General features: G+C 36.3%; 3 protein-coding genes across 3 annotated transcripts in view; 1 reads left to right on the top strand and 2 right to left on the bottom strand.

The window, feature by feature from the left end:
- Positions 1-3,778: 3,778 nt before the first annotated feature.
- Positions 3,779-7,260, top strand: LOC115450925 (the record flags this gene model as incomplete). Its single annotated transcript, XM_030179097.2, has 3 exons — positions 3,779-3,889; positions 6,281-6,352; positions 6,746-7,260. Coding segments are annotated over 3 exons (681 nt in total), but the record flags the coding sequence as incomplete, so codon positions are not given.
- A 1,133-nt stretch (positions 7,261-8,393) lies between these two features.
- Positions 8,394-12,835, bottom strand: LOC119188855. Its single transcript, XM_037436896.1, has 5 exons — positions 12,780-12,835; positions 12,475-12,622; positions 9,658-9,834; positions 9,268-9,370; positions 8,394-8,983 (listed from the first exon to the last, which is right to left on the bottom strand). The coding sequence occupies exons 1-5, from the start codon at positions 12,833-12,835 to the stop codon at positions 8,394-8,396; spliced, it is 1,074 nt and encodes a 357-aa protein (XP_037292793.1).
- A 3-nt stretch (positions 12,836-12,838) lies between these two features.
- LOC115450927 (fatty acid synthase-like) overlaps positions 12,839-26,218 on the bottom strand; it is a 29,015-nt gene continuing 15,635 nt past the window's right edge. The window contains exons 14-36 of the mRNA XM_037436809.1: positions 25,378-25,561; positions 24,808-24,956; positions 24,247-24,431; positions 23,444-23,563; positions 23,256-23,365; positions 22,062-22,252; positions 20,992-21,137; positions 20,275-20,529; positions 19,818-19,932; positions 19,492-19,740; positions 18,969-19,382; positions 18,598-18,747; positions 17,899-18,020; positions 17,254-17,419; positions 16,859-17,033; positions 16,637-16,749; positions 16,151-16,315; positions 15,381-15,553; positions 15,096-15,245; positions 14,572-14,784; positions 14,321-14,426; positions 13,554-13,912; positions 12,839-12,930 (exon numbers count right to left, since the gene is read on the bottom strand). Coding sequence (XP_037292706.1) covers positions 13,748-13,912; positions 14,321-14,426; positions 14,572-14,784; positions 15,096-15,245; positions 15,381-15,553; positions 16,151-16,315; positions 16,637-16,749; positions 16,859-17,033; positions 17,254-17,419; positions 17,899-18,020; positions 18,598-18,747; positions 18,969-19,382; positions 19,492-19,740; positions 19,818-19,932; positions 20,275-20,529; positions 20,992-21,137; positions 22,062-22,252; positions 23,256-23,365; positions 23,444-23,563; positions 24,247-24,431; positions 24,808-24,956; positions 25,378-25,561 — 3,816 coding nt within the window. The 3' untranslated portion in view covers positions 12,839-12,930; positions 13,554-13,747. The remainder of the gene's footprint in view (positions 12,931-13,553; positions 13,913-14,320; positions 14,427-14,571; positions 14,785-15,095; positions 15,246-15,380; positions 15,554-16,150; positions 16,316-16,636; positions 16,750-16,858; positions 17,034-17,253; positions 17,420-17,898; positions 18,021-18,597; positions 18,748-18,968; positions 19,383-19,491; positions 19,741-19,817; positions 19,933-20,274; positions 20,530-20,991; positions 21,138-22,061; positions 22,253-23,255; positions 23,366-23,443; positions 23,564-24,246; positions 24,432-24,807; positions 24,957-25,377; positions 25,562-26,218) is intronic.

Raw genomic sequence — 26,218 nt, 5'->3', positions numbered from 1 at the left:
ACTTAACTTCAGAAAAGTCAGAGGTGCGTGATCATGGGTTTGGAACCTGCGGACATTCGTCTCCTCAGTCCGTTCCACTCCCAACTAGGCTATCGCTGCTTGCCAAATTTTACCCAATCGAAAACAACAAAAGCTGATATAAAGTACGACGTCTATTGGTCCAAACGTTTTTGAATACCAATAACTGATGTTTTATTCTCCACGAACTTCAATACCAATTGAAACTCATACCTCGACAGCAGTCACGGCGACGACAGCTAACACCACGCACACCAGCCTTCTTAAATTCATTTTGAAAGTAAAACCTAGCTACCAAATACAGCAACACACTGGCAGTATAAAAACTACCAACAACCCACTGCATTATGTACGGATCGACACGACACAGTTATTGTAGATCAACACGTATGCATAGATAAGATGCGACTGATTAATTCTAAACGGTTTGTTGTGTAACTAACCTTGTTCGTTGTATCCGCGTCTTGAATTTTTGCTGACTCCGTAAATTTTGAAGTATTGGCAATGTAGTGATGAACAGTAGTGCGATTTGTACAATTTATTTATCTGACTGAGTAATCTTTAGGCCAGCTACATTTAAATATAAAATATATTTTTAAAATCCATAATTTTCAATTTTGTATGATGTACAATTGGGTATTTGACAAATTTTCGTAAAGTACTTTAAAATGTTCTAGAGTCACTAAAGATACGCTTGACAATTGTTTTTTTTATATTTAGAGCCATTTTAATAGCTAAAAGACAGTTTTAATAATTACATTTTGTGTTTCCCACTGAAACGCTAAGTCACGTGACAAATAAGGGGCGTGACGTCATGATGTAATACTCTTAATATAAACAATACGTGAGATTCGTTTATTATTCAAGATTATAAAAAGGCCAATACAATAAAATACCTTATAAGTAGCACACCTGATGGTATTATTAACTACATTTCTCCTGGTTATGGTGGCAGGATTAGCGATGTATGTTTGGTTGAAAATTGCAACTTTTAGATCATTGGGAACCTGGTGCGATTATACTAGCTGATAGAGGATTCAAGCATATTGAGCAACTGTTATTACAAAAGGGATGCAGTTTAGTGAGACCGCCAAGTGTATCAGTTAAGTCTAATTAAACCAAAGTTGAAGCTCCAAAAACTAAGGAGATAGCAAGTTTACTGATACACATTGAAAGAGTCATCCGACGTCTAAGGGAGTTCTCAATGTTTTTATAATAAGTTTGTAATTTGTAACCTTTGAAATTGTAAACAAATTCGGTTATTTACAATAAAAATTATTATTATTATTAATGTTAAAACCGCATTCAGTTGTCAATACAAATTTAATTAAGTTTTTGGACGATTGCATTGTTATTGCACGTGCCTTAATTAATTTACTAGGCTCCTTAATTAAAAACATTTGACGAATAAAAACAAAATTTAGAATATAATGTTTTATTTTCCTATATTAAATTATAAAAATAAGTTTTTACAATAGATTGTAAACATTATTCTTCCAAAACTTTACAACTTTAGATAAAATATCATTTACTTTGATCTCATCATACTCTATTGGTATTACATGGACTTTATAATTTTTTTCAAATTCCCAATCTGCCACACAAAATAAACCTTTTGTTAAATTACTCATATACATTTGCAAAAGAACTTAGACTGCAAACTTTTCTATGATTGTGTTGTTACATATATAGTATATAAAACTTTTTTGGCTTGTTGGACATTTAATTTCAATAACTGTGTCACCCTCTAAAATACCATCTGGCGATGCAGCTACCATTGGGAATTTTTGGCTAATAATAAAACCACATTCTGCAATCTTGTCATATTTTTTTCCAACTCCTTTCTTACTACTTCTTCCAATGATTTTCCTCTTTTCATGGTTGGAGTATTTGGTACTTTAGCTCCCATTATTAAGGCAACCAAGGATCCAACAGTTATTTTGCATCGTGAAACATCAAATGCTTTTGATGCTTTTATTCCTGAAAAGAAAATTCATTTTTTAAATGTTAAACTAGTGACTGTCTGGTGGCCACATATACATTTATATCCCCACTAGGATGCCCTGTAGAATGGGTGCCCAACACATATGAATGTGAACACAAACATCAAAGACTAGTAAAGCTACAAGACTAATTTACATTTTGAAATTGCATCTCACATGGAAACATATAATTCCAATATATATTAATCTAAGACAGCATTTTCCAACCTTTCTTAGCTGTGGACCACTAAATGAGCAAAGATGATCACCACAGACCTCCTTAAATCACAATAAAATGCTTCTCTTAAGCACAACCTGAAACTTCATATAGCTTTAACATTGAAATCAGCCGACTCTAGATATGTCCACAGACCCCAAGTTGTGAATTTTGCTCTAGAACATTGATTTTAAATATCTTATTAGTTCAATACTTACAGTATCAAATCACATTTAAAAAGGCAACATCACATTTAAAATGCAATCAAATACCTATAAATAAATAATACCTTAACTCATGCCATGCTTGAATTTCGTGTTGTGCTCGAGTCAGACTTTCCACAAAATTTATATTTTCTTGTGTAAAAACACCATTAATTTTGGCTAAAAACGTTTCACAGTCACTTCCTTTCTTATGCTTGATGCTCTAATAACGCATCGAGAACTGAAGAATGTCGGGCACTTTGTAATCAGCTTGATGTTTTAGGATTTGAGTTAGCATATGAATTAGCATCATCACCATACAACTGTCTTGATGATCTGTAAAAATAGAAATAAAGCATCACAGATAGCCACAATACGAGAAACTTTTCGTTGAAAAGATTTTACACAAATAACAGGTACCTAACCAGAGTAAGATTCTTATAAGTTATGATTTTATTGGTAACGTAATAAATGTATTATTTGTATTTATAGTCTACAAAGTAAACATGTACCTATCATATGCATGACACGAAGGTTATTTTATAGCAAAACAAAATAAGGCTAAGTACATAAATCAAACTGTAATCTATTGTGAATTGAACAAAATATCAGAAAAGGATAGTTTTGTACTTACAATGAAGTTTTCACGTTCCTCAATTCTGCAGAACAAAAGTCCGAGTTTGAGGCAAAGAAATTTGCGATCATAAAAGACACAATTTTTGGCAAATTTGCACTGTCCGCTTGAATAAAACCAATTTCCATGTTTGTTTTTCGGTGAAGTGCACTTTGGACACAAAATAATCAAATAAATATTAATGAAACATGCGAAACGCGCCAAAATCTTTTTGGGAATTACAAGACCAATAGACAAGACATTACATATAATACATCGTGACGTCACGTTCTCTAGTCTTGCTCGCTTGAGACGTTTCTTGTTAATGATGCACAGATTCAAAAACTCTTATTTTTATTTAGGAAAATAAAATATTAAATAATTTTTATTTGTAATTTAAGTCAAATATTCTTAATTAACACCTTAAATTATATAATGTTCAATACCAAATTTATTTATTTCTTTACTATGTCAAATACCCAATTAAAAAGAAAATAAAACAAAATAATGTTAATATATTTGAGAGTGTTTTTTGGCAATTTATCCACATTCATCCCATGATGTACTCAGATATCTACATACTCAAAGACTACTGCCAGTAAACCGAAGTAAAATTTAGGAAAAAATATGCTTACTTATAGATCATCTAGACTACTCATAGCCAAAACATAAAATTTCTATATACACATACATTCATCTCTATTAGGAAAATCTAAATTAAAAGCACTGTTCAACAAGTTAATTAAGTAATACTGTTTCTTTACTATGTCATGTTAACCACTACGTGATTAAGTGCAGTTCATGTCGAGCGACGGAAGACGTCGTGAGTGTGGTGGAGAGTACGGAACATGTTTCGGTACGTGGCGATAACATTGTTAATTGTGGTTCGTATCCATTATCTTTGGAACAGTGGCTAACATTTGGAAATTCGCAATAGAATTTCTGTGGTATAGTCAGGGGCCCTATCCCGCCTACGGGGGCATGTCCGTCTTTTTTCAATACCGGGCGTTCCAATCGAAGGACAGCTTTGGTACTCTACTAGGCAAAATAAAAAAAAATCTTCATTTACCTATACGGGTTTCAGAGCTGTCCTTCGATTAAAACGCCCGCTATTGCAGAAGACGGATTTACTCTATAGACGAGTCAAGACCCCAGGGCTATATTATTTCTTATCTAGTTGTAAACGTCCCTTTACTTGAAATTCAAATGCCTTCTTAATTCCTTATTTTATCTCCCGCTTTATTAACGAGGGAAGTGGACAATTAATGTTTACAACTCCTATTTTTTCTATTCGATTAATTTCGTTGCGGGGAAAAGACACATTAGTATTTTCTAAGACTCGCCGAGCTCCATCGGTCCGTGTCATATAATGCGTGCCTTTGCTGATTTTAGCTTATCAGAGTAATAATGGTGGGTGTGTGGAGGGGATGAGGTCTCTGATACATACTGCGATACCCACGTTTCGTTCGTCTATTGACTTTTCTGTAGTCAACATTTAATTGACTTATTTTCAAGGTATATTCAGATTTTTTTTGTTGAGATAAATAAAATTTTAGTTCCCATTTAAAAGGTAGTATAATTATTTTAGTAATGTTGATTGCATTATAAATTTGACTCAGTAATAAGATAAATAAGTTCATAGGTCAATCTTAAAAATATTAACATTGAGATCTCAATTACTACAAATGATGATTAAATAGAAAATTTGATGGCGTTTTGTCTATTTCCTAGTCTTGATGCTTTATTGAAAACCCTTCATAGTTCCTAATACCCACGATAGAGGGCTTAAGTGTAGAGTCGAGATTTTGTATGTTATTAAATGCAATTATTATTATTTTTTTTTTATTTTATTTATTTATTACATAAGTTAAAATTTAACAAATAAATACTTTTACAATTATTCTAGAGATCAACTACTATGCAATATTATTATTTATTTAGAGTATGTCGTTGGCGGCTGTACTAGTATTAACTGTGTCACAGCCGTCAGCGTCCTTCACCCTAAGCAGTTAACTATAATTTAATAATACATTTATTCGCAAAAGTACATGTGTGCTACAATAGCGGTTATTAAAGTAGAGAAATATAATTTTAAAATAAAAATAAACATTTATATATTACCACGGTACAATTAGAATCATGGTACCTATTTATTTACATATGAGTGAATATATGTGTGTGTATGTGTGAGTGTGTCTGCAGGTATGTATAGTACTTTATGAATTATGTAAAATTTGCTCAGTTTCATCATAGTTTTTGTTTAGAAGCCAATTTCTAATTTTATGCTTACATTTATTTAGGGTCAGAGGATAAATATAATTACCACTATTTGCAGTATTATATATTAGGTTACCATTCACGTAATACTGTCGACGACCAAGTGCCGACCTATGAGGAATAATTGAGATTTAATTTTACGCTATAGTAAAGTAAAAAAGCGGCGATAGCCTAGTTGGGTATGGAACGGTCTGCCGAGACGAATGTCCGCAGGTTCAAATCCCTAGGGCACACACCTCTGACTTTTCTAAAAAATCATGTGTGTATTCTTCGTGAATTTATCGTTCGCTTTAACGGTGAAGGAAAACATCGTGAGGAAACCTGCACATCTGAGAAGTTCCTCTATAGGAATTTCGAAGGTGTGTGAAGTCTACCAATCCGCACTAGGCCAGCGTGGTGGACTAAGGCCTAAACCCTCTAAGTAGTAGAGGAGGCCCGTGCTCAGCAGTGGGCAAGTATATAATACAGGGCTGATATTATTTATAGTAATCACAAATCCGAATGTGCTAGTACTTTTACGCACTTCGATCTCATGAAATTTGATTTGCATAGTTTATCGGTGCCAAATCATATAGTTTTACTTTTTATGCCACTGATTTTTAGGTTTGTGTACCTGAAAACCGCATGTATATTTTAATAATATTATCCATACTTCCATACTTCTAAATGCAGTGTCTGTCTGTTACGTTTTCACAGTTGAACAACTAAACCGATTATGATTTTGGTTGGTATAGACATAGTTTAAGACCCTGGGAATGATATAGGCTATTTTTATCCCTAAAACAATATAGCAGGCCTTTTATCTCGGAAAAAAAATCATGTCGGCCGAGCCGTAAGCAAAAACTAGTAGGTAATATTTTTTTTTCAAAAGCGCACTTGATCTACTTTCAACGTAAAGGTCGATTAATTAATTCTTAAAGGTATGCGTACAGAAAATTTTATTAACATTGGTTTTATTTAATTTTCATAGCTGGTACGTCAGTGCGCATGCGCTCCTTCGCCTCTACGAGTTACTATAGACTGCAGTGGATCAGATGAAAGGGTAAGATAAGAACTATATAATGAATCTACTTTCCGACATTCATTTAACCACGCCCTACAATAGTCATTTTATTTCTACTCAGCATAGCTGTATTTAAATGGTAACTAACAATGAGTCAACTTAGGATTGTAATCTAGAATAATACCCTATAATGTATCTTTGTAGAATGTATTGATAGTAATCTGTTTTGTTGTTCAAATAGATAATTAAATGGATTGCTTAGAAACATTAAGTTTAATAAACTTGTCGAGTATTGTAGAATTACTTACTAATTTATCTCATAGATCAACCCTCAGGGGTTAAATCTATATTTCCTTCTAACTAAATCATTTTATTATTCGATAACTTTACATATACCTTGTTTGTTTAATCAGTGATAATATATTCTTTCAGTCTTCATTTGGAGGCAGTCCCCGAGCATCATCAGAGCTCTTCAGTAACCGTCGCTTCGACGTCAATTCGTTTTGTAACCTCATTCACAGCGCCATACCCAAAGCAGTACAAGATGGAAAGTTCATTCTGTTGGACCCTGACGTAGATCAGATTGGATATAGTGATACACAAGTACCTATATCAGTGGCACCTCCAGAAGGATTTATTCCAAAACTAGCGCTAACAAAATGGAAAAGGCCGAAATTAAAAGTGCCGACAATGAAAGTGCCAAGGTTAAGACCACAATCGGACATGCTTTCCTTGCCGAGATTAGGATCTATATCTCTGCCAATTCTTGGAGATCCTGAAGAAGAGTCAAGCGCTGAGAAAATGGAAAAGATCAAAAAGGGAATACAGAAGCTACTTCACGTTGTTAAAGTACTTGGTCAAGTCGATCAGTATTTGTCAGAAAGAACTCGTATTGTTGTTGATAAAATATCGAAGACCCTGGCTGAATAAATTAAAATAAAACTCAATTTACTTTTTCTTAAATCATCCCAATTTATTTGAGGCTCTGGTTAGATAAGTAACGAATATGGATGTACGTAATGTATTCAATTTTAAAGACTAAGGTAAACTTAAACATTTGTCAAACTGCTGGTCTGTTTGTGTCATATGTGCGATTTGTATGTAGTCAGAAAAGGGTTTTTTTGCGAGAGAGAAAAAGGTTTTATTGCTATCACCACTGAAGCGAGAAGAATATAGCCCTGTTCTCAACCATAACAACACACTGGCCAAAACTTCACTGTGGCCCATTTAGGCGGATTATGTACGAATCAGGGTATATTAATCGAGGAAGACCCCAAAAGATTACCACAACCATATTGGTAGTCTATTAACAGATGAATGATTTCTCTATTCATTTTCCTCTTTAAACGACTTAATTTGAAGAAAAAATCAAATCTCGGACAAATTATGAGCACAACTCATACAAATATTGTTTAGTAGAAAAATAAATATGAACAATGGAATTTTGATGTATAATATTAACATGAATAAACTATTCAGCATGCTCTTTCCGAGAAATGTACGAAGCGAGGCCGGCTGACACACATTAACGCATAATAACCAGTATTCAGATCCGCTATGTGAATATTTTTTTATTCCTATTTATAGTGACATGAAACCATGATACCGGTGAGAAAGGTCTTATTTTTAGGATCAAGGACATGGTAGGATAATCATAATATGTAAGATTCTAATTCTCAGGTCGTATTTGAGTCTCTCATTCGGTACCATAGTATTTATATCTATCATCCACGGCTTCTATTTATCAGTAACCAAGTTGTTTTAGGATATTTCTAACTTTGCAACCATCATGATTATTCGGCATTTTGGACGATGAGCCATTTCAGTATTCTGTAATTAATCCTTGCGATTTCGACGAACCAATTTATTAAAAAAAAAAAAAAACCTTTATAAATTTATAATATAAATTTAATATATGCCTATGTATAGTACACACACAGGTACAATTGTTTGCTAGTAGTACGACAAAATTATACTGAATCAAAAAATCTTTTCATAATTGCCATATTTTTACAATCGTTTCAAAATATTTTTTTCAACTAGGTGGCGTTTAGAGCTGACGTTAACTTATAACTCTTTCCTATTTATCGCTTTCAATAGACATACTTATGAAGGTGTCCGCGTTAAGCAAATACGTATCGCAAAGACTCTCATTATCGAAGTTGTGTATTAGCTCTGGATCCAAATATGAGTTAACGATGGCGGCGCAGCGCGCGTCGCGGGCGGCGTGACCGAGCGGCGCGCTGAGCTCGTGAACCGACACCTCGCCGCTCGTGAGTGCGTTCAGCTGCTGCGGGCATGCAGGCGCCGCGCGGCGCGAGCGCAGCAGAACCACGCGCGAGCGCAGCGGCGGCAGCGCGGAGGAGTAGCGGCGCGCCTGCGCGATGCGCCCGAGCGCCGCCTGCAGCAGCGCGCGCGTGTACTGCGCCGAGTGCGACATGCACCCCAGCAGCGTGCGCACGCACTCCTCCACCTTCTTGTCCCATGAGTTACACCCGCGCAGCATCTCGTCCAGTCGTGCGCACTTGTCGCCCGTCATCAGCTTGAACATGTGCTCTAACACGCCGTTCTCTAGTTCTTCCTCGTTCTTGTATTCGCTTAATTCTTCTTCAAGCGCAACTTTTAATGCTTCTGGTTCGAGTCCGACACAAAAGATGGTACCAATCATTCCTGTCAAAATAAACCTTTGTTTATAATACATCGAAAAAAATTATGCGTTATTGTTAACTGATAATAAATAAAAAAATAAGCATCAAAATAATAGCAATTAACTTCAGAAATCATATTTTTAGAGTGTTTTATTTCCTTTTGTTTATCGTACAAGTACAATGTGATATCAATATCTAAAAGATTTTTGTTAGTCTAATATCTACTAAAGGAATGAGCACACGTAATCTGAATGGATGCTATTACATACATTTCTTTAACAATATATGTACTATGTAGGTACGTACCTTGTCCTTCAAATATAGATGCAACTTCTAATGCAACTGGAATTCCCCATTCGTATCCCAAAATATAAAAGTATTTTTTTAATCCAATCTTCTTCAAAAACACCTGTAACACAATGATAATAATATACATATTACATAGCATCGGAAGATCTTTGTTCCTTTTTATTTTCTCTGGATGACGGAAATTTACAAGGCATCCGCTAAGTTATCCAAAAAATTTCAAAAACTAAAACTACATGAGTATTTCTTACAAAGAAATATGTAAGTAAAAAAGGAATATGTAAGTACAAATATACAATTATAAACTTCATGCCAAATTGTAGCCAAAACAATTAACCAACGTCTAAAATTCGTAGAATGTATGTATGAGGAATAAAAAATTATACATACTTGAGCATATTTTTTGGCTGTTTCCTGAATAGTTTCGTTCGGTCTGTCTAAACCGGGCTGGAGTACGACAGCTGGCAGTTTGAGACGCTCGCACATATAGCCGAACCGACTGTGGAGGCCTTCGAGTCCCGGCACGATGCAGAGATAATTTAGAGTGACATCAAACTCGTCTTCTCTCTGAAATACATCAGGTTAGATATGGGTGAATTTCCCGAGACCGAAAATTGCGTGGCATCGACGATAATACGATCGGTAATAAAAACATAGATAAAATGTTCTAACATTTTTTTCTGGTTAGGTGAAATAGTAATCTATGTGTAGCACAAAATATTTTATTAACCGGATTAGCAGGTACTTCAAAAAGAAAAAGTTAAATCTCGAAATCTTTCATTGCCGTGTTTGTCCACACGTAACCTCGATGTATATTATACCTCATTGATAAATATCTATTGGTTATTTATATTAAAATCTAGTTTTATTTGATACGTGAATAGTTAAAGTATTGTTACGGAATACATTTATTCAAATAATTAAATGATACAACGAATGGTTAATAAAAATGCATTTGTCCTAGTACTACCTTTCATCGCAGTTGTCTAAACATGTTTAAGAATATCGTTTCATCTAACTATTTGCGACCACCCCCCCGCCCGCTGTGCGCTAAACATTGTATATAGTGCCGCCTAAGTGCTCGACGTGAAAGGATGTACGCACTACGCACATGCTTGCGTTTTCGCGCCATAAATGTAAGTATTCCGTTTTTATATTACTGGATATTTTTTCTTTCATCGCCGTGGATAGGTAACTTCTATTTGAAAAAGTTTGTCCTCTTGATTAAGCATTCGGTAGAACACCATTTCTCTTATGTTTATTTGTGAAGTGTTTATTACTTCGAATGATTAATAGATTTTTTGTTATGTTATATTTTTGCCTTGATTTTCATCGCCGTGCTTTCATTGCCACGATTTCCGTGGCCAAAATTTTCTATGGCAATGAAAAAGAAGACACGGCAATGAAATTTTCATTGCTATGCCTAGTAACACAATTTAGTTTCATTTCCGTGATTTATGTTTTCATCGCCAAGGTATAATTAGGCAAAGAAAACATCTTACCTATATGTATAGCTAGTATAGAATACTGACAGTACAGAACTCGTTCCGTCTTATTACAAAAAGCGAAATAAACCTTAGCTTAAACCTGTACTAACAAAACCAGGCTTATCTGGGAAACCACGGTTTAAATTTGTTCGTATTACAAAACTCATAAAAACCGTAGACTTCTTAGTACCGCCATTTGAACCATGGCCTATATATAAACCACAAATAATTACAAACAACATTCGTTCAATACGACATCATTCAATCGCAACGTTCAATATACCCAAAAAAAGAAAAACCTTTTCATACAATGTTAATCATTAAATAAAATTTAGGAGTATAAAAATATTCAGACTTGGTTATTTTGCTCCAAGATCAATAATAGTTGTAACTTCGATTGCAATTTTGTTTAGGTTTCAAGTTTTGACTAATGTTGTATTAGCTGGTAATACATCAAAATGCGTGTTACGAAACGTAAGCTTCCCGCGCATTATATGAAACCTTAACATTAAAAGAAAACTATTGCGGTGACTATTGCAAATACCTTTGAAATTTATTATCAGTGTCTTATTGTATAGAACAATTGACTCTTTGTATTATAGTGATGGATCAACGAAAGAAAAAAGATCTGAAAATTGGAGTACTGAGTCGAGTCTATTGAGTAGGCGTGGCGTTTCCAGTAGCTCAACGGCTTCAATATCCTCAATATCGACGGAATCTACCACGTTAATATCCATTTTCGATAAAAAATAACACGAGACAACGAAACAGACGCCAATTTAAGAGATAATCTGCCAAATGATTTGAAATTTGATTTGACATTTACGATTTAGACCATCGTCAAACTAGGGGCCGCCGAGGTTTAGGATTAGACCATCAAATAGTCCATGGTTTATCGTTAAACCACTTTTTGTAATACCATTTTTATATAAACCGTAATTTGCATAGGTTTAAACCAGAGTTTTTAGTTAAACCTCGTTTTGTAATAAGGCGGGTTAAGTTTACCCTCTGCAATACGATAAAAGCTTAAAGATAGACTTTGAGTTTTTTACTGTACAGTCAACTAACCTTACAAAATGATGTAATGTAACATTTGGTATTCCACCACACGTATACACACACACACACACATGCGCAAACATTCGTCCACACACACATACGAGAGTCTGATTTTAATAGTGATTTGTTTATTTTTAGGATGCCAAGATGCCTAAGCCAAAATTATCTGAAGAGGAGAGAAAGGAGAGGAAATGATTGGCCGAACAAAAGCGACGAGATTTCCGTGGATTGGTTATTTCATTTCCATGGCACCGACTTTTCATTGCTGTAGACGCTTGTTTCATTTCCGTGCACGCATGTTTCATCGCCGTGGCACGAAATTTTTAATCTGGTATATCTCGTTAGTTGTAAATGTTTTCTGCTGGATATTAGGCAATAATACATACATTTTAAAAAACATTAATAAAATCGAAATATTTTTTAAACAACTTTTAAAGATAAAAAAATCCACGGAAATGAAGATTTTTTATGGGCCTGTTGAAATTCACCCATATAGCAAATCAAAATATACACTGTAAGGCTCAATATACAATGGCACGAAGTCGAAACGACGCACCGGGTCAGTATACTCTATAGAAGATTTAACAATTATAGCTATTCCCATTAAGATATGCCTTAGTAATTGTGCTTCTCTATTGCTATTTAAATAATATAAACTTACAATGGATGTACTGGATGTGTGTGTAGGCAAGAACATGATTTCAGTAGTAGCGAGAAGTTCGTCAGATTCGACGTGAGTATAGAACGTTTCCAAACCCTTCATTTCTTTGAATTTAGTCGGTGTCATTATCTCTTCCATTTCTCTGATTCTGGAAATTAAAGGAAGAAGTAAAATTACAATTAATTTGTTCTCTTAATAATACAAATCTTCATTATTGTCACCAAAATAATTTTCATCTTGTTCATATCCCATTACTTTTAGATATGGTATGACACCAAAAAGGCAAAACACTAAGATTTTCATACCTCTCTATAGTTAAGATCTTAATATCTTCTTCATTGAACACGACATTATGGGACATCTCTAAAAAGGTTCGAACTCTTTCTAATTTCTCGTTTTGGATTCCAAAACTTTCAAGCGTATCATTATCTTGGGAGTCTTCAGGTATAACAATATCTGAGAACAGATTTATGTTAGTTAAGATGATACTCTGTCGTAATTACATAGAGATTAGTGGACGGCATTTTGTTGTAAGTTTACTGGTTGGTCTCGTGTGCAATAATCATTTTAGACAAGTACCCAATATATTTTTTAGCTAAAAGTAATAATCAATGTATCTGTGTTTAAAAGAAAACATTAAAAATTGATAATATGATGATTTCTTATGTTTACGCGAATGTTAGACATGGAAATAAAATTGTTTTACGGATTTTGTTGCGGTTATTTATATAATTATTTTCTGCCGACGTTTCGAAGACTTTGCAGCTTTCATGGTCCCCCCTGTGACCATGAAGGCTGCGTCTAATCGGTAAAATAGTTTTATTTCAATTGATAATATGACTTAACAATTTATGGCACTTATATTTGCAAAGTGTTTCGCTTCACTTATTCAGCATCAAAACCTGGAAAAATGAAAAAACCTCGCCATGTCGTGGTAATTAATATGTGTTACGAATCTCTTGTACTAAAACCATTTACTTTAAAACTAAAAATCAAAAGTGACGCCCCTAAAACACCTTTTTTATTTTGCTGGTCAGGCTTTAGTAAGTGTTAGCTCACAAGCAGTGTGCGTCACTAACCGGCGACATGAGCGATCTGTTGCAGCAGCGGCGCGTGTGGTGCGCGCAGCTGGTGCGCGAGCAGCGCCGGGTGCGGCGAGTGCAGCGCGCGCTCCGCCGCCGCCACCACGCCGAGCGACTGCGACGCGCTCAGCTCCAACCCTCCTTCATTCGCTGTGTTCTAGTAAGTGTTAGCTCACAAGCAGTGTGCGTCACTAACCGGCGACATGAGCGATCTGTTGCAGCAGCGGCGCGTGTGGTGCGCGCAGCTGGTGCGCGAGCAGCGCCGGGTGCGGCGAGTGCAGCGCGCGCTCCGCCGCCGCCACCACGCCGAGCCACTGCGACGCGCTCAGCTCAAACCCTCCTTCGTTCGCGATGCTCTGACAAAGTTCACGTATTAAGAACCGATTGTCTTGTAACAGCAGTGTCTTCAGGTTTTACTCTATCACCGTTTATGCTTTGGCTTTTTTATATCTTTTACTTTAGTTATTATTTAAACTTTTAAGATTCATGAACCGTAAATATGGCTATAAAGAAATTCAACAAATATCTACTATCCAATATCTACTACTGTTTTCTTTAACTTATCGTCTGACTTCAAGGTGCAATCTAGTGGCAATGGTAACTTTTAAAGTTCAAGGGGAATACTTTACAGCCCTAAAGAGGGTACGTACATTTGAAAGATAATAACACAATTTATATTAAGAATATACAACGTATGGTTACTTACACTTTCCATCATATGTACTAAATTGCAATAGGTAAAGAATTTCAATAATATGACTTACTGTTTCAATGAAATTGAACTTGAGCAGTGTTGCAGGATATCCATTACTGACACGATCTATACAAGTGTGCATTGCAGTCATATCTGAGCTTATAACTGCGAAGTACCTAGTAATACAAAATAGAAAATCTTCATATATACCAATAATATGTAATGACCCACTGTTGGGCATGGGCCACCTCTTCTGAGAGGGTTTAGCTGTAAGGCCACTATGCTGGCCGGTGCGAATAAATAAGAAATAAAAAAACATACCTTAAGTAAGGACATAGTCTTCTGGAAACCAAATCCAATGTATTCAGAGCTGACAAATATTTCTTATCGGAGTTGGCAGAAGCGTCTGTGGCAGTAACGTAAATACCGCTCACTGTCCCCAGACTGCAGACATTCTGCATCAGTGTTGATATTCCCTCGTCATTAAAATCTTCAGATGATGCCTCCACTAGAACACCTTGTTGTTGCCAAGAACTAAAGGAAAAACAAGTTTAATTTACGAATACGCAGTTTGCTACCTAATTTCAATAATTTTTTCTCATGTTATGGTTTGGTAAACATACGCCTGAATTATTAAGAATAAGATATTTAAAAATTCAATTACAGACAATTATGTTTGTCATTAGTCTCTGCTTTGAGCGTAAGTGTATATATATTTGCTTATATTACATCAATTTCCATTATCATTTAGTTAAAATGATTACTTATAGACTCAACATTTTGCCACGTCTCTTGATTTATATATTATGGTGCTATTATATATTTAGTTCTTTCTAACATCTTACCGAATTTTATAGTGTAAATGCGGAGTTAAATATGTGCAATGCATATGGAGTTTCCTGGCGCCACGGTTTATTAGTCTGTCCGCCAGGTGCAAGCCGAGTGAACTCCGGTCGCTCAAAATCAACTGGACCTCGTCAGGTTTGCAGCTAATTCTGTAAGATAAACTTCGTTATTGCAAATTTCTAACTATGATTAAATTATATGTCCTCGATAGAAAAGTCTGATAATGTAGGTAAAGCAAGCTTACAGATACAAATAAAAATATACGCGTCTGTAATATTCCGCACCTGGGCAGCACGTGCAGGCGCGAGTCGCGCAGGTGCAGCAGCACTCGGCCGCGGTGCGCGCTGGCCGCGAGCAGGCGCAGCGCGCGCGGCGCGGCGTGCGGCGCGTACGACACGCGCGACAGCGGACGCACGTACCCGCGCGCTATTCCCTCACTCACCATCGCGTGTAGCATCTGAACACACATTCACGCCCTTCATTTATTTGCTGGCGGCTTTTCTAATACAATTTTCATTTACAGGAATTTGATCAACTTTTAGGCTGGTGGAGTGTAGGATATAATATAATATTTCATACCCAACTACATAGCGATTAGTAACTACTTTACATGGAGCAGGCACACTCTATGTGTGCAAAAAGAAAGATACTACCACGAACGAAATATTAAAGCCAAAAAACCTTGTCAGTTTCCCTAGATTACACTTACCTACATACGTAAAATTCAAACTACGTCGCGTTTTTGTAAAATAATACATTATACATATCCTGTATTAAATTCTGCTAACCTTCGCTTGTCGACAAGGGTATTTTAGCTTTGATATTGTGCCCGCTTTTTGGTTGAAAACGCTAACAAACAATCCTCGTCACAACCCTCGTTGTGACGAGTTTCATACCATGATTGACAAAAGAATATACACTAGAAAAGACTCAAAACACACAGGGCTAGTCTTAGAATTGCCAATCAGCTTAAAATATTCGCGATATGCGTCTTGTACGTATGCCATATGTAAGTATAACTAACAACTCTACTGTGAATATATTCATGTCTTACCTTTATATCTTTTTCGATCCAGTTCTTTAATATTGAAGATATATCTAATGATACATATGATCTCGCATTGAATAGATATGACATCGGAAACATATAGTTTTCGTGATGAATAAGTTGGCACATATCATAGGTAGTGCCTGAACCGCTGCAGCACTGTAGGGACACCTGGGTAAAAGAATTATTGAATAAATTGTATGGCCCTTATCCAGATATAAATATTTGTTAATCAAAATATCTGCTTTTTTTAAATTTTGTTCATTGATTATCTATATTAAATATAAGGAATCTTAATGTGTAACAGCATCAAAATTGGTTTAATAAAAAAGACAACAATTCATATTCTGAATATTTGTTTCTTATGGACCATCATTGTATGCACATCATTATATAACGTATCTACGAAAACATGCGTTGATTTTCTATGTTCAATGCCCTAATAAAATAAATAAAAAATGAATTATTCTGTATTTTGTGCCACATCCTCACATTTTTCATATCTCCCCTGACATTGTTAATAACTATGTAACATCCTTTGCCGTTGGTAGCGCGCAGCACCGAGTCTCCGAAACTGTTGTCACGAGAATTACCGATGTTCTCTTCTGAAATAGAAGTATAAGTTTCCATAAGTCTTTGAACAAATATTGGCCTTAGCCCAATAATAAGGTCACCAATATCAGATTTAATTAGGAGGGTCAGAAATAAGAGTACCTTTTAATTGTGGGAACAGTCTCATCAGAAACTGTTTCTTCGCGACGTCACTTACGGTAGTGAACACTTGGTACCCCAGCCCTAGTCCGATGGAAATCGCTGCCTGCCCTAGGGCACCGACACCGCCATGTACAAACAAAGAAGATGCTTCAGACTTGTCCACTGTTCTGTCCCGCTGATGATAAAAAGACATTAGTCATAAATTATACATTAAATTTTTTTTAAGAAAATACATTCAGCGAGATAATGGGCAAAATATTTATAAACATAATGATAATCGATCCTATTTCCGATATGAAGATTGTGTGATTGCGTGTGAGTGTGTGTGTGCCTTTAAAATTTTAATTGAGAATATAAGGGAGACATGGACAATGTAAGAAGAATGAAAAACTTACCGAGATGGTACGTAAAAAGCAGTAGAAAGCTCTGAGATATGGTAACGGCACGGTGGCGGCGTCCTCAAGCGTCCAGTGTTCGGGCACCGGCCACAGCAGCTCCGGCGCCGCGCGCACCTCGCTGCTGCATGCGCCGCCGGACACCACGCCCATCACGCGGGTACCACTGGGAGGGACAATATTCAAATACAATAATTTGAATGACCTATCCATCGGGATCAATGTCAATTGAGACATCTGGTGAGCTTAATGTTATTTACCTTCATTTAAATTCGTGCAACATCTTGATTTCTAAACCGACTCGCACAATATATAGTAAATTCATATGTATGTTTGGATCTTTATTTCTACATAGCTTTCAACAACGGATCTCCTAAAATTAACTCTTCTTCTGCTTATTCAACGTCAGTACCAGAATATATTCAGATACATACATAAAAAAAGATTTTGTTGACGATTCTTTCTTGCTTAATCCCAGATAAAAAACAGTGTACTAAACTTGGACTGATTTATTTGTCAAGTTAGTTAAGTGTCATTCAATTCTATTTAGCAGTTTATGCATTATCTTATAAGGTATAAACGTCTTCACATGTCACATTATAATATTAGTAAGTTTAATATTTTGCTATCATAAATATCCATTACCTTTCTGTAACTCCGCTAAAATCCATCCCATATCCACTGCTGGTTGATTCATTTTCATTCTCCATTGGAACAGCACCAGTCGCTTTTAATACATCTACCGTGTTGAGCCCTGCATAATGAACCTGAATGAGAGTATAAAATCAGTTTGTTATTTAATAAAATCTTTATGCATCATGATCGAAAAATTGTATTGCGTCGATACGATATTGGAGAGGTATAAACGCAGATGGAATAAGACTATTGCTCTGAGTTTTCGAAAAGTCCTTCTTGGAGTGACATAGACTGAAAGTCAAAATGCATTGTAGTTACTTAAAAAAAACTTAAGGTCCGTATTAATTAATCAATCTCACCTTTGAGTAGGATCTCGAGTAGATATTTAATTTATTGAACTATTTGACAAACAAATATTAAGTTTTTATTTTAGAGGTTTTTCTCAGCTGGGTCGGCGTTGTTTAATTAACAAAAATCAGCTCTCAAAATCCATCATATGCTGTGACTTAAGAAACCAGTAACCAAATCTGTTTATTAAATAGCGACGACCTTAAGATCCTGACCTTAATTTGACAGCGTCTTAGCAGCTGATATAACACTTCATAGCGAACCTGAGTTGCATCTGTTAATACGGCCGAAGTATCGCGCAGATATTGTTAACTTGCTGCCGACAAATCTGAATACGACCACTAAATAATGGCTACTTGCCTTTACTTTAACGCCGACTTCAAGAGGTTCATGAACCTGGACCCAATGCAGGGAACTGATATCTCCAATACGTGCGCTTTGTAACATCCCTCTTGTCGCAGTTTCGTACTTCTCTTGTAATGGCACGTAATACTCTCCACCCCATTGACACTAAAAAAAAATATTTCGGTATTGAAAAAAAAATACTACTCACTGGATGGTTCTGTGGTATTTTAACTTTCACCTGGATAGGTGCTGTTTCTGTATGTCCGTGAATACGTATGTATGTAACAAGCTATGTGTTTTTTCGGGTTAAGAGGGTTTTGTAGCAATAATGAGACATAATGAGTCTTAGTATTATATATATACAATATTTTTATACAATGTCTCACCTTGTTCCAAACATTGAAAGCTAGTTCGATGTTGGTATCCATCTGCTCATCAGTACATTTTGTATCCATTACTACTAGAGAAACTTGGTTGCGAACACGTTCAGTTCTCCAAGTACGTACGAGGTCCTTTAGACCCTGTGGTGGTGGTTGAGGTGCCAGTACCAGCAACTGAGCTTGCGGCTGCATAGCGTCGCGCGTCGCGGTCACCAGAGGAATGTCAGAAGCAGAGGATACAGAAACAGCTAAGCGGTTTGAGGATACTTTTGAAGACCTCCAGCGGACCAACTGCAGTTCGTCACCAGCGCTCACCGTGCGATACACCGCAGACGGACGAATGCGTTTCTCCATAGTATTGTCCTCTTCGCTTACGACGAAAGAGTTTGGCTTCAGTGTTTGGTACAATATATGACAGATCTGGAAAATAAATAGGTAATTTCTGTGAGGTAATTTCCCTCTGTATAATGTCATTGATGAAACGATGAGCTCTAATATAATAAGTACTGATATTCAAAAAGGAACTTACATTATCATCTATCGAAAGACCATAGAGGAGAACGAGGTCAATATCAGCCAGAGCATCATTATTTTCTTTTATGTCTTGCATACTAACTTCTTTGTGTTTGAAGTTTACATTATTTATATCAATTAAAATATTTTTAATCTCTTTAAAAATCCTTGCATCCTTATAAGTCACGAGGGAAGCAATGTTAATGTAATTTCTGTTTAAATTTTCCGCTACAATTTGCAGATACACGTGCAAAGTAGAGACAAACTGAAATAGAATTTTGAAATTAATAAAGTCATGAACGCATCGAACAACTTTAGATCCAAAAGTTGACAGATACTAACGTCTAATTTGGCAGAAAATCGGGGCACAAATTGCAATGACTTTATAGCAAAATTATCTCTTGACTCCAGTGGCAAATCGCGAAGTTTTAAATGCTCTATTAATATTCCTCCACAGCTGTAATCATATTAAAATTATAACAATATAATAGTGTCATCTAAGCACACAACTGTATAACGTACTCGTGACGCTTCACTTAAAAGCTTTCAAACATCGATACATTTGTACTCGGTAGAATATACCTCAATGCTTTCGAACATAAAATTTACTGTTATCTTCGAAGTTTATTTCATATAAAGAATCCTCAACCTAAAGTTCTAACTCCCGTTATAACACAAGCTTTATATTAATGTCCCTACGGACCCAAAATATAGCACCAATATAGTTATTGTTCGCTATATTTAATCTGTACTCTACTATCAGTCTGGATTTTGCAGTATCGAGGTAGTAAAGGAATACCTAGTATATTTATAGACATCAGATACTTTAGTTCTTATAACTGTCTCGCCATCCAGATCCATGTGGTGTTTAGTGTTTTCTGATACGTTTATACACATTCTACCAATCTGTTTGGGCACTGATACGCCATCGTGAGTATGTCTCAGCGCGTTCAGCTGCAGCAATCCGTCGAGCAGTGTGACCCAGTTTTCGCGCCATAATATCAGAGCTTCCGTTATTGATGAGTTGGCACTGTGAATACTGCGAAAATCTCCACTAGCAAAAAAAAAAACAGTGAAGATTAAACTTATCTCAAAAAATTCTGATTATCCGTATAAAAGACCTTATTCCGGATAAAACTTTGCACTGTATGAAATGTTAATGTATCAAAGTTGGTTTAGTCATAGTACAGTTTGGCCTGAATAATTATTCTTTTAATTATAATAATACCAGTCCTATATTGTATGTTCCCTTAAGATATTTTTGTCATGTATATGACAAATGATATCTTGGAAAAATTTCAGGCATGTGCCTTACATTTAGAACCTAAGATCTTTGTCTGGAAAATTCATTCCATTACCAACAAGGCGTCGTCCTTGAAATCTGAATTCAGGATTTGACATGTGAAGAGATATATTTATTAGCTTAGAAAACGGTTTATAATTTAAAAAATATGGTCATTACAATTTCATTTATTTATGTCGATTATATATGTCTATGACACAAGATTTCACTTACCTGTACGAATAATCTCTATTATTCAACAATGTGTAAATGTCTTCGCTCGTGAGATTCATAATATCATTGTTATTGCAACTTTTAATATTTTTATTACATTTGTCGTCTATAAATCCGGTGGCTACTTTGGAGTTGTCATCCAAAACCTAAAAATCATGAATAAATGAATGAATAAATCCCTCCTAGCCGAATTTCGACCACGGCGGCCAATCTCAACGGAGATCAGCCATTATAGTGCCCAAGTGTGTGCGCAGTACACCGGTGCACTCTCATAGTTCGGTGAGACGGCAATCCGACATGACCGGAGAGAGATCAGGCGCAGGACCAACGGCTTTACGTGCTTTCTGAGGCATGGGGGTATCACACCTCCAACTTCCTGACTCCGAGCTGCGACTGAGTAATTTTTAAGATGGAAAATCCCAGTCACAATTATTTTGGCCCGACCCGGGATTCGAACCCAGGACCTCAGCGCGGTAGTCGTACTTGTGCCGTATACAGTTACAACTACGCTACCGAGGCAGTCAAAAATCATAATTCATTGTTAACAATCTACCAGGAAAGGAGTCCCTGTATGCGAGCTTCTATAATAATGCTGTACTAAGTGCAATATAACGCCCACATTAATAAATCAATCTCACGTTTGAGTTCGATCTCAAGTAGACATTTAGTGTATGGAGAATTGAACTATATTATATTTAACTGAAATTGTCATTTAAGAGTGTGTTCTCAGCAGAGTCGGCGTTGTTTAATAAACATAACTTACCTGTGAAAATTCTTCATATCTCATAACTGCATGCAATAAGATTTAAAGTTCAGGGGGTGAATCTAAAATGCCTTTCTACTATACAGTCGTTAATTCTAATAGAAAACACAAAATATATGGGAATGAGATATCCTATCGATGGGTCTATCGCTAGGATATGACGTTTATACGAGTATAACGTTAGCTTTAATGATTGAAGAAAAATATCTAATGTGTACGGGCACTGGATTAAATTGTTTTTCTTTGTCATCGACCGCAATCTATTAAGCAACTTCTTTGTTTAGCCATGCAGTTGTATTCTGATTACCTCAAACCGTCCAGTGCCTCTGTGCAGGTCGACGCTGAGCCGGAGCTGTCGCTGCTCGTGCAGCACGGGCTGCGCAAACAAATGCACGTCGCGGAACTCCACAGACACCTCCTTCTTAGGAACACCCATAAACATAGCGAGGGTATCCCACACAGCCACTAGCGCTGCAGCGAATGGATATAATGTTTTCCCTGGAATAAGTAAATAGTGATTTTTTATAATTAATTAAATAAAAGACGTAAATCTCTTAACTCTACAGCATGAATGATTTAGTTCAATGCCAACACAGTCTATAAAACTGACGTAAAGGGACAGCTTGCTGGTGCATTTCGAACATTGGGTAACACTTTTAAAAGCTGAAACACAGCCTCCCCTTCTTAATTTTTTTTGCCTAGTTCCACCTATCGGACAAGGAATACTTTTTTAATTGTTTTTTAATTTTTTGCTATTTCTTTTTTACATTTTTCTCTTATGTCTATCTTATCTATGAGGCTTACATTGCTAATCTTACTTTTCAGAATATCTAGTATTTTTATGCTTACTAGTATTAACCTCTTAACATACTTTATTTATCTATCTTAATTCTAGTTATCTTACTTATAAATACGTCACTTATTTCATACTACTTGCTTATTACTTAAAATATATTATATACCATTATATATTTAGTTAAATTTATCAGTATTCCTATTTATTACCTAACTCGCTGCTGTTTTAGAAAATTTTAAAAATGTCTGTATGTCTACTTTGTTCTTAATTATCTTATATATATTATCTATTGTAAGTTCTAACTCTATTCTATTCTCTAACTCATATCTTTTTTTGGCGTGTATGGGACTCTCGAGTAGGAGGTGTGGGAACGTCTCTCGAACGTCAAGGTCATATAGGCACGCCGGACTTTCCTTGAACTTGAATCGATGCAAGTACTCGGAGAAGGCGCCGTGTCGAGTTAACACCGCCGTCAGAACCGGATTCAGGACGATCTTGCTAATGACCCTGCGCGCCTCGGCAGCGTCTGGAAAGAACAGCTTCGTCGTCGAAGCTGTCTCTCCATCCACGTCTCTCAGATTCCCGACGGATTCTTAATATTGACTTCTTTCCTTTAACACTGACAGCCCAGTTAAGATCCTTCTGCTACTACAGCAAGATTATCAACTTGCTCTTTAGTGGGCTTAGCTTATAAAAAAACATTACCTCTCATAACATGTCCTCTTAAGTAGCTGTGTTCCTCATCGTAGACATTTAACACAAATTTGCACGATGCCGCCATTTTTCTGTGAGCTGATGTATATAATGGTAAGGGCCTAGAAAATTGAAAATTATTAAGTAATATCAATAAATTCTACACACAAATAATATGACCAACAATATTTAATTAGTACCATTTTTCTTCGTGTGCCCATTCCACTGTATGAGACAACATTGGCGTACTGGAAGACACTGGAAATTCAACTTTGGGATAGATCGCTTCCACTTTAGGCGTGTAGCCTGCCATGTACAATCTGAAAAGATTTTGAATATAAGTACTTTTTTTAAATTGATGCATAGGTACTACATATAATACAATATCAATACTAAAGTCTTTCTCATTAAAGAAATCGATAATTAACGACACCAACCGCTTTTTTCTTTTATCGACCACCAGAATAAACTAATTAAGGCATCCAGGTATGGATGTCAAACAAAATACTTTTACTGGTGGTAGGTCTCTCATATGTAAGCGGCCGCCTGGGTGGCTACCACCGCAATGTCTATTTCTGCCGCCAAGCAGCAGTGTGTAGTCACTTTTGTGTTCCGGTTTAAAGGACAGTGTAACAACTGAACATAATGAGACTTAACGTCTCATGTCTTAGGATGGCGAGCGCAGTGGAATACCTAACAATACTTTGTAATTTAAAGTGTTGGATGGTGTTTCTACGGTTTATGGACGGTCGTATCGCTTACCATCAGGCGAACGGCAAGCTCGTCTCGTCGTTCAAGCGGCAAAAAACAAAATTATAATATGTTTGGTCCATTTTCGTAATCGATTTGAATACATCTATTTGGATCGTTATTGAAATCGGCCACATTATGCTCCAGATGAGATGAAGTGGAGGTATCTTAATACGAAATGCCTGGCACTATGTCATCACATCGTCAAGCAAAAAGAAAGCAATGAACTACCAAATATAAATATGATACTCACTTTCCAATAGCTTCTAGGACCAAATACGCATTATCAGGATGACCACGTCTTGTGAGTGCGATGTTGCAGCAGCTCCCAGGAAGCAAGCGCATCAGAATGGTTTGCAATAGTCCATGCGGCGCGATCTCCACGAGGACAGCATTGGGCGGAATTAGGGCAGCGGTCTCTTCGAACAACACCGAGCTCTGTATGTCAAATATTTGAATAAAAAATATGCTATAATCATCTAAAGTCCTACCATCAGCGCCGTAGCTAAAACCTGACAGCAGGGACCTAAGCCAGGATAATTAACCGCAGAGAATCGTGACAAACAAGCAAATGAAATCATAGTAGTAATAATATTAAAAAAGGAGCATACAAAATTTCAAAAGACGTTATTGAAATCTTGCCTCTCCTTCACTGCCTCGTATTCCATTCTAATGTAGCGTCAACGTTATAAATTTTTATCCACGTTACGGAAAGAATTTGACTTATTTTTTACGGCCGGCCGCCTGATTTCAGAAATCTCCCCCATGTAAATGGCTGTAAATACGGCGCTGCACATTATATTGCTTCCCTTACCAGTAGGTTGTTGGTGTGGTATTCCGCTGAAGACAGTTTGGCGATTGGTTCGTTCCACCTGTCTTGTGGCACCGACGTCGACACCCATCGCTCGCTGCGAGCTCTCGGAGTTTTAATTACTTCTTCTAGATGTTTCAGCAGCGCAGGACCTACGTACATAAAAAATAATATTAATAATTTCTATATTTTTATATGCATTGTCATTTTTAAGATATGTGTAAAAATAAAAAAGAAGTAACTTAAACTAGTAAAAATAAAGGAAATATAATATTAATGGTAACGCTGCATTGATTGAAGGTGATAATGATGATACCAGCCTTATTTTATATACTGTCCACTATTGAACACGGCCCTCCTCTCCTACTGAAAGAGTTTATATCTATTGTGCTCACAGCTGGCTTAACACCGTTGACAGAGTTTACTTTCAACGTTTTTACGGATATCTCTGGATAACTTGAACCTTGTTTCGAATCCTTGACCCTCGTTTTGGCATTTCGTTTCAGTCCCAACAGCTATGTCCAACAGCTATTTTTCATTTTTAAACATTATTAGATAAAACATGTCAGGTACCTGCTTCAGCAATGTATCGTGAGTGATAAGCAATGTTGGAGCACGGAACTTCTTTCGCGAATATTCCTTTGGCAGTGAGCACGCCTATAAACTCTCGCATTACGTCCGTTGGGCCTGATATGGTGCTGGATTCAGAACTGTTGTGACACGCCACCTCGATCTCGGGCGGGCACATTTTCGAGATCTATATAATTTTGGTGATGTTAATATTACAAGGCATTGTGTATTTATATCTAATACAGAGGGCTTATTCTCTATGACAGTGTTTTAGTCTTGTTACGTTATATTACGTTAAACTAGCTTGGAATGCTATTGTGTATATCAATTTCTTTTGTCTTAAACGCAAACTTCGTAGTTCTAACTAACAAAATAACTTTATTTATTTTTAACATGAACCTGCGTTTGTTAGCCTGGCAAGGGCCGGCTTAAACAAACACACCGGACTTTTGGGTGAGCGCTTTAGGCGTTCGCAAATCCTGCAAATTAAGTGACCATGCTGAAGGCAACCCACTAACGGGTTACGAACCTCGGCTTAGGACGGTCACTGGGAGAGGATGAGACATCGACGATTATGCCATCAAAATAAGGCGTGGCATAAAGAATCAAGGCCCTGTAATATGTACAGACACTGTCAGTGGGTACACGAGAATCATGGCGCTAAAAGCAATTACTGTCGAACTAACATTTGCTTTCAAATTGCCAATGATTAAACTAATAGGCGTATATAACATTATAGAAGGTAACTGTAATACTATTATATTTTGTTATTTTACATTGTGCTTTGCTTTTTAGTTTAGGAAAATAATAAATATCCCTAGTAATATAAATAACTATTAATTTG

The sequence above is a fragment of the Manduca sexta genome, chromosome 9 (assembly GCF_014839805.1).
Source record: "Manduca sexta isolate Smith_Timp_Sample1 chromosome 9, JHU_Msex_v1.0, whole genome shotgun sequence".
Classification (NCBI taxonomy): Eukaryota; Metazoa; Arthropoda; class Insecta; order Lepidoptera; family Sphingidae; genus Manduca; species Manduca sexta.
This window is presented reverse-complemented; position numbering and strand designations above follow the sequence as displayed.